General features: G+C 44.9%; 2 protein-coding genes across 2 annotated transcripts in view; one reads left to right on the plus strand and one right to left on the minus strand.

Annotated features, from left to right (window-relative positions):
- Nucleotides 1–596: 596 nt before the first annotated feature.
- On the minus strand, nucleotides 597–9148 carry LOC139292200 (fibrous sheath CABYR-binding protein). The gene is made up of 7 exons (XM_070914417.1): nucleotides 9013–9148; nucleotides 8718–8784; nucleotides 7533–7641; nucleotides 4498–5769; nucleotides 2383–2446; nucleotides 1468–1592; nucleotides 597–905 (listed from the first exon to the last, which is right to left on the minus strand). Exons 2-7 carry the CDS (start codon nucleotides 8760–8762, stop codon nucleotides 874–876), a joined length of 1647 nt encoding a protein of 548 aa, XP_070770518.1. The 5' UTR covers nucleotides 8763–8784; nucleotides 9013–9148; the 3' UTR covers nucleotides 597–873.
- Nucleotides 9149–9648: 500 nt separating this feature from the next.
- Nucleotides 9649–14990, plus strand: part of wdr4 (WD repeat domain 4) — a 9488-nt gene continuing 4146 nt past the window's right edge. The window contains exons 1-7 of the mRNA XM_070914207.1: nucleotides 9649–9731; nucleotides 11000–11068; nucleotides 11873–12019; nucleotides 12155–12311; nucleotides 13107–13219; nucleotides 13333–13393; nucleotides 13880–13984. Of these exons, the coding sequence (XP_070770308.1) occupies nucleotides 9649–9731; nucleotides 11000–11068; nucleotides 11873–12019; nucleotides 12155–12311; nucleotides 13107–13219; nucleotides 13333–13393; nucleotides 13880–13984 (735 nt within the window). The remainder of the gene's footprint in view (nucleotides 9732–10999; nucleotides 11069–11872; nucleotides 12020–12154; nucleotides 12312–13106; nucleotides 13220–13332; nucleotides 13394–13879; nucleotides 13985–14990) is intronic.

Here is a 14990-nt window from a genome sequence, read left to right on the forward strand (position 1 = left end):
GCACAATTTTAAAATACCATGTGCGTTCAAGGCTACTTTCTTTCACTTTAAATAGCTGGATTTTAAAAAAGGTCCATGAGGTTGCAGATTGAAACCAACTGATACCCCCCCTTACAAATAAAATCTATACACGAGGAGTCCATGAAAAGGGTGCACGTGTCATAACACCTGGGTACTTGTTTAATATCCACATTGTGAATTGTCACTGGAGGCAGCTGGCAATCAGGAGGAAGGCCAAAAAAAAAAAAATATTCGTACTGATAATAAGAGAGGCATCACTGTCAGTAAGGTGGACTCATGGTCAAAAAGGTCTCCTCCAGACGCCGTCTGTTTGGCCTCCCTGAGTTTCTTCTTTAAGTCCTTTTCTAATTGTTTGAGTTTGACAAAGTCTTTACTTTTATATGCCACTTCCTGCTATTGATCTTCTTTGACATCTTTAGTCACATACACATTTGGGTAGATCGTCATCCTTTTGCTGTACACGTAAATTCATATATACACTTTTGGGGACATTACATAGACGTGCATTAATTTCCTGGGACACTGACCCCTAACCCCAACCACTCTCACTGACAGCAGCAAAAAGGAGGCGCGCATAAGGACAAACTTGAACTGGAATTTATTGTCCCCCCCCCCCTTCCTACATTCAGCTCAACCATGGATCAATGTACACAAAGCTCATTTCACAGCTCTAAAGTTCACTTGGTCTGCCAGAAATGTACATCTAATGCTTTTAAAGCGCACAGGTACAAAGCTAGAGGCAAGGGTTTGTTGTGACGATGACATTAAGCAGACGGTTAACGTTCCACTGCGGCGCACACAGACAGGGAAAAATGGCGACAGTAGAAAAGTTCAGTTGCAAAGTGCTGATGTTCACTTCTGGGAAACTTCATCCAACTTGGGCTCTAGAAAAAAAACAAAGCAGAGAGTCAGTGCATGTTTGATTATGTAGTATTTTTACATTTTTTAAGTCCCTATTGCTACTTTTGTTTCCCTGGTCTTATGTCACAGAATATTCAGATTTAAACATTTTCTGAAACCTGATAAAGCGTCGCTGACACACTGGAGTGTACAAAAGAATCGAGCTGAATAATTATCCACCATAAAACTGCAGTAACGGTCAGCTGTTCTGTAGTTCTACAAATTCAGACACAGACCAAGCTAGCCTTAAAAAAATTAAAAATGGCGACTTTATGCCGTGCAACAACCAATCTAGTATTTTTGATAATCGATTAATCGTTTCAGTCAGTTTTCAAGCCAACATGTCAAACTTATGAAGTAAATGAAGAGTCTTTGGGTTTTGGACTGCTGGTTGGGCAAAAGGAGCAATCTGAAGGGGTTACATTTTGATTAACATTTTACAATTATTTCACATTTTATAGATTAAATTGATAATGAAAAAAAACAAAACACACACACACACACACAAAACTACAGAAGTTGTCATAGTTGCTTAACTGGACCAACCTGTGAATTTGAACTCTGGGAAAGATGCGAGGTCTCCACCGCCATAGAGTCTCTGAAGCTTTGCCACCTCCTCCGCCAAGGCCTTTTCGTACTCTGAACCTGCGTCGACAAGCCCCCCAGTAACCCTACAGGAGGAGGAGGAGGAGGAGGAGGAAGATCAATCATCAGCAAAAGAGCCATTGCATTTTCTCCCAGACTGAATGCATTTTTTGGCCATGACATTCTCGGTTGAATCATCGGTTACAAATCGTCAAAAATCACACCGTGATAAAAAATAAAAATCATTTGGATTGAACAAAAACTCGTGAATCATGCTGTATTTTAGTTTAGCTGTCGGAATAGTTATTTAGGAGGTTTCTTGCGTCACCATCCATCATTTATCATGTTTTCCAGACTAAAAATCCAGGTCCCATGTTGTGGAAAGTGAGATCTCCATGTCTTGTTCGACTATAAAGAAGGTGCTGTATAAAAAAAAAAAATAATAATAACAAAAAAGGGTTGTTCAGTTTGTCTAAAAACGTCTTGAACGGCTGAACTGAGCATAATATGGGACCTTGAAGCAAAAACTGAGCTCAGGAGCTTTAATCTAACCTTTAAAAAAAAAAATAAAAAATCCCACTCCATTTCAATTATTTGGACAATCCCAAAAAACACAGAGCACCACATGTCTGTAAATCCATGGAAATACCTGAGCCTTTATTAAAAGTGAAACTCTCTCTCTACATATGACCCAACATTTTCCCACTGCAATTTCATGTAATAAAAGTAGAGACTCATAACATGCATTTCTGTGCTGAACCCGTGCTTGTAAACCTCTGCTAAGCTAATGACGAAGACTAGCGGCCCGGTGAGGTTTCTGAGAAAACAGAGCAGGGGTGAAATCACAACCTGCTTGGTGGAGGGAGTGAGACTTACTGGCTTTTTGTGGAGTACTCGCGTATGGAGTCCAAGAAGAGCTTCTGAATTGGGTCCATTTGAGCTGAGAGTTACAGGGGAGAAGAAAAAAAAAAACCCAAAAAACATTATTTCTCTTCACAGAAAAATGTATATATATTCATAAACCAGGATCCATTTGGCTAGAACAAATAACCCAGTCTTTGACTTTAACTGTAACCCCTCATGCACAAAACAGCACCTGGGAGTGGTAGACAGAGTAGCCAGCTACGGAGGGGGGGCAGGGGGGGTAGGAAAGAACGTGTGAAAGGTCAGGTCAGTTGACAGGTTAAAAAAAAACAACACAAAACAAAAAAGGAGGTTGCTGCGATAGGTCATGCTAGGAGACACGTCGAGACAGAGACTGCTGCAAGGTATAGGTTGTATAGGTCTAGTCAACATGTTCCAAAAAGAAACCAATTTAAAAATCTTCCAACTTTTTACACTCCACACACAGCAACCAGGGTGCAATCTCGCCAAGTGCTTTTACCATGACAGAAAGGGGAAGGAAAGTGTTTACATTCAACACACCCAACAGTCGGATCAAACACGATGGATCGGTTACACAGTACTTTTTAACCATGCGACTCCCCAGGTAAGTGCGAGAAGAAGCATAAGGGAGGTGAGGTAGGGAGAGAGAGTTTGAGGTAAAAAAAAAAAAAGACAAAAAAAAGGTGACGGCTGCAACCTTTAACATTCTCCTTCACCAGTGGAAACAGCACCTTTAACGTTACATTTACCGTTTAGCAATCAAGAGTCCCGTAAAACCACAACACAAGGCCGTGCTGAGAAATATGCTCGATAAAAGTTGGGAACATCTTAGGAAAGAAGGCAAGGGATGAAACCGTGGATCTTAAAAACCCCAAAGCAAAACATCTGTACTTTCGACTAGAATAATCATGAGTGAGCAATGAGTGAAAAGTGGGAAGAACAGATTACAGTAACTTACACAGGAGGGTGGGAAGAAAAAAAAAAAAAAAATTCTAGAAAACTAAAAAGAAATGAGTGCAGTTAGCAGGCGGACATTAGTGACGAAGTGAGAGACAAAAGACCTAACGCCGTGCGGTTAAGACATGCGTCACGTGTAAGACAGCTAAAGCAGCGCCAACACATTGGACCAATGAGATGAGCTACACCTACGTGAAAGACGACCCAAGCCACATGGGGCTGGGGTGCGTATGGCATGAAGAAGGCAAGATTGTTTGGGGGGGGGGGGGGCTAAAATGCGTCAAGTGACACTAAAGGCTGAATTCAGATCGAATCCGGCGGTTGCGGCGATTAACGCGGGGTGGGAGTTGACACTATGTGGCTCATTTGAATGTTATGTTGTAAACTTTACCCCCAATCCAGAAGGTGTCGGTAAAGTGCTTAAAAGCAGTTTGCCGAATGCCTCTAAAATAACAAAAAGAAGAAGAACTTTAACCCTCGACCCGGGGCGCTAGTATGCCGGCTCTTACGAGTGGTCGTCTGTCCGCACCAACAGATTAAAAAACCATTTACTTTCTATAAATAACCAGGATACCAGGCCTGTCATAACCGTGTGATTTAAACTGGTGTACAAGGCCAAAGACTACACCTGAAACATAACATATTTTGCTCATTCGCGCTGCTAGCACTTGCTAGACATGCTGCTAGAATGCCGGTAAAAGGTAAACACGGTTCTTCTTCTTCCGGTCTGATCGGTGGGCCTACGGGATTGGCCGCCACAGCGTGACGTCGGGTTGAGTTTCTCCAAAAGTTGAATCCGTCTCAACTTTTCGCCGCAGCTTTTTCAGAACCCCCTGCGGTCCTAACTGCTGCAGCCTAGACGCACTACCCTCATTCAAAATGAATGGGAGGACTGGTGTTTTCGCCGCAACGCCGGGTTTGGTCTGAATGCCGCCTAAGGGACTATAGGGAACAGCTGTGCAAGGTTAGAACAAAAAAAAGAAAATGTGTGTTTGTGATGTCAGGTATCTTTACAGTTTATCCTTACACTCATCACAAATGACTACGGTATATTCATAGAAATGGTGATGAAAATGGTTGCTGGTAGACTGCAGGGTCCACATAGGAAAAGAGAAGGATTGTGGGGGAGGGGGAGGCTGTAGTGTGTACCCTCAGACGGTTCAACTGGTTCAACTGGTTCAGCTGGGGCATCCGCCTGCAGCTCCTCTCCTGCAGCTTCAGCTACAACCGGAGCGGGGTCCACCAGCTCCTCGGCACTCTCCACTGGGGCAGAAACTTCAGCTGCAGCCTCAGCCACCGCTTCAGCGGGGGCGGCTTCAGCCACAGCCTCTGCAGCGGCTTCTACAGGGGCCTCTGCAGCGGCTTCTACAGGGGCCTCTGCAGGGACAACCTCAGGGGCAGCTTCTGCAGCGGCTTCTACAGGGGCTTCTGCAGGGAGAACTTCAGGGGCAGCTTCTGCAGCGGCTTCTACAGGGGCTTCTGCAGGGACAACTTCAGGGGCAGCTTCTGCAGCGGCTTCTACAGGGGCTTCTGCAGGGGCAGCTTCTACAGGAACTTCTGCAGCAGGGGCTTCAGGAGCAGCTTCTACAGGAACTTCTGCAGCAGGGGCTTCAGGAGCAGCTTCTACAGGAACTTCTGCAGCAGCAGGGGCTTCAGGAGCAGCTTCTACAGGAACTTCTGCAGCAGGGGCTTCAGGAGCAGCTTCTACAGGAACTTCTGCAGCAAGGGCTTCAGGAGCAGCTTCTACAGGAACTTCTGCAGCAGCTTCTACTGGAACTTCTGCAGCAGGTGCAGCCTCAGCACCTGTGGCTTCAGGGGCCACTTCGACAGGAGTTTCTGCAGGGGCTGGTGTTGCTTCAGCTGCAGGGGCTTCAGCAGCAGCTTCAACCACTGGTACAGCTTCGGCAACAGCTTCTGCAACAGCCTCTGCAACAGCCTCAACCACTGGTATGGCTTCAGCAACAACTTCAACCACTGGTACAGCTTCAGCGACCGCTTCTGCGACAGCTTCAACCACTGGCACAGCTTCGGCGACCGCTTCTGCGACAGCGTCAACCACTGGCACAGCTTCGGCGACCGCTTCTGCGACAGCTTCAACCACTGGTATGGCTTCAACGACAGGTGCAGGGGCAGATTCAGAGACTGCTTCCACAGCGGGAGGCGCTTCAGAAATGGGTGTAGCTTCAGGTGCTGAAGCAGGTTCGGGGATAGCTTCAGCAGTGGGAGTGGCAGCTTCTACTGCAGGGGCGGTTGCCACTGCCTCAGGTGCAGAGGCAGCAGAGGGTATGGGCTCTGCGGCTGGTCTAGCTGCAGCTTCTGCTGCTGCAGCGGCTGCTGCTGGAGAAACTTTGTTGGGAAACTCATATGACTTGTGCTGGACAAGTTTCTCTATATCGAAGTATGTTTTAGCCTGGTCTTTGTCTAGGACGGAGGAGGAGGGCAAGCAGACAAGATACATTTAATTAAAAAAAACAAAAACATACATATGGTTGAATGACAAAATGTCCACTATTAACCCACATTTAACAAAATTTCAAGATTTTACACAGAAAATCCAAAGGTATCCTGGAAGGTGGGACCTGGTACGTGTACCAGTTTACAGGAAAATAAGCAATTATAGATATTGTATGTATTATAGAAAAGTTCCAAGAAAAGAACAGTTGTAACTTTGACCAGAACAGCTTTATATTGAGATAAATGGAATAGAATATAAATCAAAAGGACCTAAAAAAAAACAAAAAAAAAAAAACAATAGCACTGCTCAGCTAATGGGCAGTTTGCCTGTGAAATAATCTTCAAACCTGTGGAAGGAAAGCCAAAAGTGAAACCTATGACGCATTACTGAATAATACAAAAAGGTAAATGGGTACCAATGTCATCCACCTTGTAACATGAGCACACGCCAATTTTACATTGATCTTTTTGATGGGGTCAAGCACAAAACCCCCAACTACACAAATCTGATATATATGTGCCAAATGCAGATGTTTCTAGTATCAACAGGTTAAAAAGGCTTTTTATTGACACAACTGCTCGCTTACCCTGCAGCCATGACCAAGCAGCCGCTGCATTTTCAGTGTTTTTACCATGACACGCGGGTTGGAATCTCACTCCCGACCTTTGCTGTACTTTGTCACATTTTTCTCCAGGGGTGTGCCAAACTAAGCTAAAACCCAGCTTTACACGGGATCATTTTGTTATCCATTACGTGGTTTCTGCATAATATTCACGACTACCACTCATTTGGAAATAAGTATTCATACTGTAGGCGAGTATACATGGGTCTGGCCTCGAAAGCTGTCGTGTAACGCAATCGGTAAAGTCAGATGACAGCAGAAGAACATGTCTCCACCAACGTCAAGAGAACCCACTTTGGATTTTCGACAACACCACCAAAAAGAAAAAAAAAGTAAATTCCTTCATAGCTCATTAATGCAGATAGTATCCAAAACATGTAAACAGGAAGTACGTTTGGGTGCATGTACACCATGAAAGGTCATGCTGCATTAGCTGCGAGCAGTTCTTGTTTGCGCTGTGACCATAGGAGGTACAGACAATCACAGGATTACTTTCTATGCTGAAGACGATGTCTACATTTTTACCGTTCTGAGGCTGGTCTGAAGCTATACCGCTATCACTGGAAAGAACATGTATGCGTCTGTGCGTTCAGACTAGACTGAGTAATGACTGTTGAGAAGAAGAAAAAAAAAAGTGCAAGGTTCAAAAGGTTAAGCCAGATTAAAGAAGAGTTTTAGACTTAATGACAGGCGGGTAGTAGGATACATCAGACATGAAAAAACATCACAAGAACAACAACAACAAGTGCAGACCGGTCAAGACTTGGGTCTGCTTTATGTCTGTGTCATCTGTAGACAACACCATACCTTTTAAAAATAAAGATAAATACCCTATAGGCAAACGGATATATAGACGTTTGATGGCACTAGATAAATCTTTTCATACGTTGGCCAAAACATATTTAAACAAGTTAAACAATTAACAGTAATGCGCAGACGCTCCGAGTTTGTAAAAACTACAATTTTCACCTACATTGAAGCCCGACGTGTTTCTTCCTCAATGGCGTTTGTGCAGTTTTACGGTTTTAAGCAGAGCGAGCTTCATTCAAGAGCAGATACAGGCTCAGCCACGTGCGGCGACAGTAGCAGTGACTCTCTGAAACCTACCCGAGTTGTTCTTCTTCGACGACGACTTCTTGGAGCCCCCAGATTTTGTGCTAAGGGCTGCAGCTGCAGGTGCTCTACACAGAGTACTCCAGCTCTCAGCCTGCAAACACTGACAAGACACACACACACACGACATCACATTCAGCTATTTTCTTCTTAGGGAGTAGGAACTGAGCATTGTCAAAATGCCAAATCCAAGTGTGGGCGGCATTCTGTCAGAAATCAACTACTTGACCTCGACCTCACTCCCTTTCGAGCTGATGTCCTGACCTCTGAAGAACTCAAAAAAAAGGCTACGTTCAGCACGCCAGAAAACCGGTGGCTTGGTGTGGCGGCGTCAGCTGATCTGAAGCAGCGTCGGGCAGAAGTGTATAAACTTCTTGCACTCAAAAACTTGACCTTCGACGTCATATACTTTACCCCAAGACATCCTGGGCAACTTGGGGGTTGACGGGCTCTAGGAAGTCCAAAATTGCTGTTTTGCTTCTTTTTAATTTTTTTTTATATAAAATCGAAATAAAACCCATTTAGTACAGTTTTGGGTATCGGCTATTAAGAAAAACATCAGCAGGATGACAGCATTTTACAGTATCACATATCAGCTTGTTCCAGCTCTTAAATGACGCTACAGTATATGATGTTTACCCTGAAAGGGGGGGGGGGGTGTTGTACTGACTGTCCCAACCGGTGTGTCAGATGGGCGTAGGAGGTGTCCAGCATGCCCTGTAGCATTGTTACGCATGGGCTGCTTCATATGAAAATGAACACCGACTGTGCTCAGAGAGTCAAAATTCCTTCAGCAGTTCAGTTATTGGAGCTTCAGCTGCCAGGCCCGTGTGTCTGGTTTAAACAGGCTCCATTTGGGGGCCCGCAATAACTGGTTCAAGTTTGTGCTTCAAAAGTTTCACAAGGCAGTAAGTTCACCAATTCACGTTTTCATTCAAAAATTAAAAATAAATAATTAAATTAAAATATAGCATGAAGCTGAGTTCATTGCTAGCTTCAGGAGACTGAATAACGTTAGTCGGGTTAACTGCAGCCATGAGGTTTAGCCGAAAGTGACGACGACACAGACAAACAACTGACAACCCGGTCCGAACCAGCAGAATTTAATGACCGACTATTTCCAATAATAGTGACAATAAAGTCATGCACTTGTGTCGTTAACGCTTGAAATGGTATTACCTTGACACAGCCCAGTCGTCCTATCCTCAGCAGGGAAGACGCCATCTTTCTGCACGGTGTGCCTGCGCTGTGCACCAATAAAAAACACACGACAAACATCAATACAATAATAACAACGACGTCAACACATCTTCAGCCCGTGCATTAGCTATATTAGCATAGCGCAAGAAAACAGAGTCGCAATTAAAGAAAACAGCTGCGGCAAACTCTCTAACCTTGTCCCGGTGAGGCAAAAAAGAAGAAGCCTGCAGTGCAAGCAACTGTTAATTCAATAAAAGTGGCTGTTGGCTGTTACCTTTCGATAAATAAGGTATTTCTGGGCTTCTGTTCCGGTGGTCAGTGCTCCAGCAGCAGCTCACAGCGGCATGGACATTGCCTCAGTCCGAGTTTACCAGCTTTTATGTAACACTCGGATGTGACAGTCACCGCCCCCTTCCCCGACAAAAAAACAAAAGAAGCCCTGCATTTGTTGCCCGTTATGAATTTCTCTCGTGAATCCTTCATGTGGTTAATATTCGGTGTTTTGTTTTTGTCCATGCTGAACACAGATGTGTTGTTGTATCTACACTGAATGTGTGAGCACAGGGCTGTAAATATTCGTGGAGTCTCCTCCTCGTTGGCTCGCACGGCCCAACTTTTCCTACTAAATTTGATAGATTTAAGTGGGTTTTAGCGTCACGAATGCAGCAACAGCAACGCTGCGTGAACACTTTCATTTTATATTCTTGTTTAGACAGATAAACGCATGTATTTCATAAGGGGGAACCCCCTGTCTTCACCACCTAGAGGGACGTCGGCGGCTCTCTTGTGTACATTGTGTACTTTTTTCGAGGGGGCGTGTGTCGTGTAGTCGGTGACGTCATTGGCGAGCGACCCCAAAACACTGCTCTCCGCGTGGGGCCACCGTCGCGTGACATCCACAACAGTCATCATGACTGCCGTCGGCTTCTGCGGAGAGTGGTTCGTGTTCACCTGCGACAAGAAACTCGTCGCGGTTCACACCAAACAGGCCAGGTTTGACTTCACGTTCACTTTAAACGTTTCCTCCGCGATGCGTGAATGGTGTGCCGACTGGTCGGGGCTTATATCTGCTGGCTAGCAGTGTTAGCTAGCTAGCTAGCTGGCTGTCATTCGCCGTCCTGCGCAGGTTTTGGAAAGACTGGGGGAAGCATGGAGCGAGGTGGCAAAGTGATTGTGGTAGGAAAGGGGTAGAAAGAGCACCACTAATATCCTCCGCCTGCAAAATTGCTGGGACTAGATTTGGATATGGGCTTTCAATTTCTCTACACTTTACCCAGAGAAAGTGTACTTTTACAAACCCTGTTAGAAGCCAGATGTGCCATGCTGTTGTAAATGTTGTCTAAACACATGTGGCTGGGCTGGCTCCCAGCTTCTCCAGTGTCTCCAGGATTTTGCAGCTTCTCTCTCATTTTTAATGTTGTAAATTGAGTGTCTCGCTGCTTTTGGATTGTTTTTGCCGAGACAAGACCAGACCAGACATTTGAACATATTCAGTTGGGTTCTGTGAAATGAATTCTGATGGGCTATTTTCTTTATACTCCGTTTACAAAATGATTAATTGATTATTCGGAGAAAAACAAAACAACAACTTTGGATTAATCTGTAATGAATAAAATTGGCGCAGCCTTATTTTTATTAGAGAATAAGTGAACAAGATTACACATCCATATTGGCTTTCAGTAGCTTTAGTATTAATAATTCATTTTAGTATTCATGATTTTAGTCGTTTTTTTGATACATCGTGCTGCAGACACACTTCAGTCGGCGTCAGAAAGCTTTTCCGCTCAACCGATGAATCATTTAGTCTGTGACATGTGAAAAGACAATGAAAAATCAGCCCATCGCAGTTTCCCCCCCGAGCTGATCATGAAAAATGTTCTGTTTGTACTTTGATACAAAACTGATGAACGCAACAAATCCTTGCACATGAGAAGCAGGAACCAGATCTTTTTTTATTTATTTTTTGCTCCATAAATGTCTTCAAAATATCAAAATCGTTGCTGATCAATTTTGTGTTGGACTAATTGATCCATTTGCGAATCGCTGCGTGCAAACCAGGAGCCTAAACCTACATCACGGGGACTTAATAGGAATAAGTGTTGTCCCCCCCCCCCCATGTTATTGAAAGCTACATGCGAATGAACTGAGCTCATACCAATCGAGATGGGTGGTTAAGAACACAAAGTCATTTTTGCGAAACTGGCACCGTGCAGGAACTCCTCCAAACTGAATGCATTAGCTCTTCTTGTTCTTCATTGCAGGGAACCGTTTGTGTTTGACTGCAGCGCTGCTGAGAAGAGGCCAAAGAACACGAAGGACGACAACAACAGGTAAAAAAAACCAAAACAAAGTCTGTGTGTTTTGCAAAAGAGGCAACTTCTGATGAATGAAGTCATGATTATGACCGTTTTATTTTTCTTGCATTTACGTATCTTAAAAACATGCCTCACTGTTGAGCATAAAAAACAAAAAGGAAGATGTATGCAAAGCGGGTACAACATGAAAACTGTCCCTTTAACGTATTCAATAAAATGATAAAAATCAGAGTTTCTTCTAGATTAAGGTTTAATGACAAAAAAAAGATCCAATGTGCATATTTATTTATTTAAAATAGAATAAAATAGAAATAGACCAAGAATAACATAAGACAACCCCCAACCCTCCCTGCCACAGACACACACCTTCAAAAGCAATTCCCCACTTATGTGCTTATGTGTATTTTTGAAGAAGAGATCTGTGTCTTAGGTGGGGTGGGGGTCCAATATGGGTCAGCTTTGATTGAGGGCCCCCTGTCTGCTGAATGGTTCGTCAAACCGCGTTCTGACACTCTCTCATATATTTAAAGGTCCCATATTGTGCTCATTTCCAGCTCCATGTTTTTACTCTGGGGCTCCACCAGAGCAGCTTTGAGTCACAGTTCATAAAAAGTAGAGTCCGGCGACTGTATAATTGTGACATCACAACCTTACGGAAGTCCTGGCGTCTCGTTTAAAGGCGCAGTGTCTGAATACGGGCTGTGTTTCATTTCTCCGTGGACTGAGCGTTGTGATGCTTTCACAGCATTTGTACAGCCCCCAGACCTGCTTTATAATCAATCCTCGTCGTATGAATTGTAACTAACTAACTGTCGACAGTGATGGCGGCGCCTCAGAGGAAACGGGAAGCGACAAAGTCCTTGCCTTCACCGTGTCTCCGTCTGGAAAGCTGGCGGCGCTGACTGACGACAGCAAGAGACTGGTCCTGTTTCAGAGTGAGCCCTCATGGCGGTGTATCAGCATCAGGTACAACTTTAAACTCTGTCCCCCGGTCACTGCAGCTTCATGTATTGTGCAGATAACGATGCAAGGTGTGCGCTGACAGATGTGTTAATAATAGCTGTGTGTGTGTGTGTGTGTGTGTGTGTGTGTGTTACACAGGTGGGTGGTGAGGAGGTGCACCTCCCTGCTGTTCAGCCAGGCCGAGGATCAGCTGCTGGTGGCCGACAAATCAGGAGACGTGTACTGCTTCTCAGTGGCGGAGCCGCAGAGGGAGGGCGAGCTGAAGATGGGCCACCTGTCCATGTTGCTGGCTGTGGTAAGGAACGCCAGCGAAAAACAAACATCCAGTCTGGAGAATTGATAACAATATGTGTGATTTATGTGCACATGTTTTTAAGAATTCACATTCAAGATTTTCAGTTGATCACAAGCCCCCCCCCCCGGAACGCCTGAAACAAGGTAGTTTGCACAACGTGCCGTCCGGCCACGTCTGAAGTCAAAAGTGATTATAGCTCTTGCGATTGCTGCTGGCTTCATCAAGCTGTTAACATCTCTGTCGCCCCCTGGTGGCTGGCTGCAGTTTATGTCATAAACCCCGCCCCCCTCCATGTTAGTGGATGAGCCAAACAAAAAAAATCAAAGCAGTTTCTGGCAAGCATTTTTTCTGATACGTTTGGTTTTAATTAGTTATTTGATCACTCGGCGCAAGATGGCGTCGGCCGCATCCGGGAGAGTTTGGCTTCATTTCTGTACAGCGGGAGGAAAGCGGAGACGCGTCGGCCGCCTTTATACACAGTCTATGAGCTGCAATGAAAATTGAAAATATAAAGAGATACTGTTGATCATGTTAATACTGTGGTTGTACAAGAGTTTTTAAATCTCTTGGAGCCCCCGGTCGTGTGAAAGTGAAAGCAGCACGTTAGCGGGGCAGCAGCTTCAGTCCACTATAGGGTCGAACAGAGGACCTCTTGTACGTGGAACCCCAGCTCTGTTTTTGCCAATGGAACGACAGTAGGGTTCCCAGGCCTGCAGGTCTCCATTAATGTTTACATCCTGGGCTGTCACGGGCCTCTTGTCCCCCCCCACCCCCCACCCTTCTGCTGCTTTTCAGACCACGTCGCCGGACGACAAGTACATCATCACCGCAGACCGCGATGAGAAGATAAGAGTGAGCCACCTCAGGTCTCCGTACAACATCCAGTCCTTCTGCCTGGGACATCAACAGTGAGTAACTGAACCTAAAAGGGGAGTGTGGGGGGGGGGGGTGTCATTGAAGAATGTTAAGTTCGATCTTTATCATAACGGTTTGTGTATTTTTGTCCTGCTTTCTCTCTCAGGTTTGTCAGTGCTCTGCTGGTCCCACCAGGTCATCCACACTGGCTGCTGTCTGGATCAGGGGTATGCGTGCTGTTTCCCAAAGCTACATTAACACACACACACACACACTTATCAATATAATTAGACGACATGACGGCTCCTCGAAAATGAAGACAAAACATGTCGATGTGTTTGGCTTCATTTTCGTACAGTGGGGAGGAAGCGGAGACGCGGCGGCCATCTTTTATATACAGCCTATGGTTTTAACTAAGACCTGCTAATGTGTAGAAAAACAGATTTTGGTCATTTCCACATCTTCATGCGTTTACATTTACAAAACATTTGTGAATAGAGCCGTGTTGCTTTCCCACATCTTGTCACACACTATATTTGTGTTTGCGCACACGCAGTCGTCATCTCTGTGTCACGCACCATCGCCAAATTCTTCAAATCAGATTAAGAGAGCAAGGCCACGTGAGCAGTTTTTAATAATGACCCTTTGCAGAGGTCCCATCAGGGACAATTCAACACCATCAGTGTAATGTGATGTGCGCCTGTGTCTGCCAGGATGGGACCGTTAAGCTGTGGGAGTACGAGTCCGGCCGCAAGCTGCAGAGCTGGGACCTCGCGGAGCTCGAGGAGACGCCGAGCTCCGAGGGTGACAAACACAAGGTAACCGCAGCGCGTTGTGACCCACGACAAAAGAAACACCGGCCTCACGCCGAAGTCCCGATGACTCTGCGAACCCCTTGGCTTCACTTTAAATATCCCAACAATTATTGGATGGATTGCCCTCTAAATTTTCGTCTAGCGCCGTCATCCTCAATACTTTTTGCTTTATGACCAAAGCTGTACTTTGGGTTTTTCGTGCTAATTAGCAAACGTCAGCAAGATGTTGCGACGTTTGGCTCAAAGCACCACCCAATTTTTGTAACTTTTAGCGATGCACCTTTACAAGCCCCTCTGCGACCCCCCCCCCGTCGCAGAGGGGCTGATGAGCACAGTTTTCATGTGCTCATCAGCACGAGGCTCCTCTTTGTGTTTCTATGGGCAGTGTTCCCTTTGCTGAGCGGTGGCGGAGGGACGGCACAATGGGCCACACTCATGAGCTGTCGCTCTAAAGGATGCAGATCACCATGCGACACAAACCGTTTTGAAAGTGAGATACATAATGATAGTGTAACCACAATTTTAAAGCTGTAAGACCTATAAGCTATTTAAGACCCGTGAGACGGACTTCAGACGTAGTAGCAAGTGATCAGCTGTCATCCTCTCTCTCTCTCTCTCTCTCTCTCTGTCTCTCCCCGAGGTCTCTCTCTCTCTCTGACATTCTGCAACAGTTTATTCATGGAAACATCAGCTGTGCTCTGTTTAAGCCCCTCTGCTTGTAAATTGAATCCCTCCCATTTCACACAGCAGCGAAAAGGGGGGACGCGGCTCCAAACTCAAATCACATTCAGGGTCACCATTTAAAAAAAAAAAAAAAAAAAAATGTAATCAAATGTCCAAGAAATTATTATTATTATTATTATTATAATTATTACCCCCATTTCCTCCCTGGATATATCTACATCTTATTTTAAGTAAATGAATGAATATTAATATACTTTCAGATGACGAGAGAAAGACGTATGAAAGAAGGAAAAGGAACAGATGTTTCCAGTTTTTAGTGAAAATG

This window comes from Enoplosus armatus, chromosome 11 (genome assembly GCF_043641665.1).
Source record: "Enoplosus armatus isolate fEnoArm2 chromosome 11, fEnoArm2.hap1, whole genome shotgun sequence".
Taxonomy (NCBI): Eukaryota; Metazoa; Chordata; class Actinopteri; order Centrarchiformes; family Enoplosidae; genus Enoplosus; species Enoplosus armatus.

Excerpts from the sequence above, each read along its gene's own strand:
- LOC139292200 (XM_070914417.1), bottom strand. The coding sequence starts at position 8,762 with ATGGCGTCTTCCCTGCTGAGGATAGGACGACTGGGCTGTGTCAAG. Across the intron at positions 7,642-8,717 it reads GACGACTGGGCTGTGTCAAG|TGTTTGCAGGCTGAGAGCTG; the intron begins GTAATACCATTT and ends GTGTCTTGTCAG. Across the intron at positions 2,447-4,497 it reads ACCAGTTGAACCGTCTGAGG|CTCAAATGGACCCAATTCAG; the intron begins GTACACACTACA and ends TGTAACTCTCAG.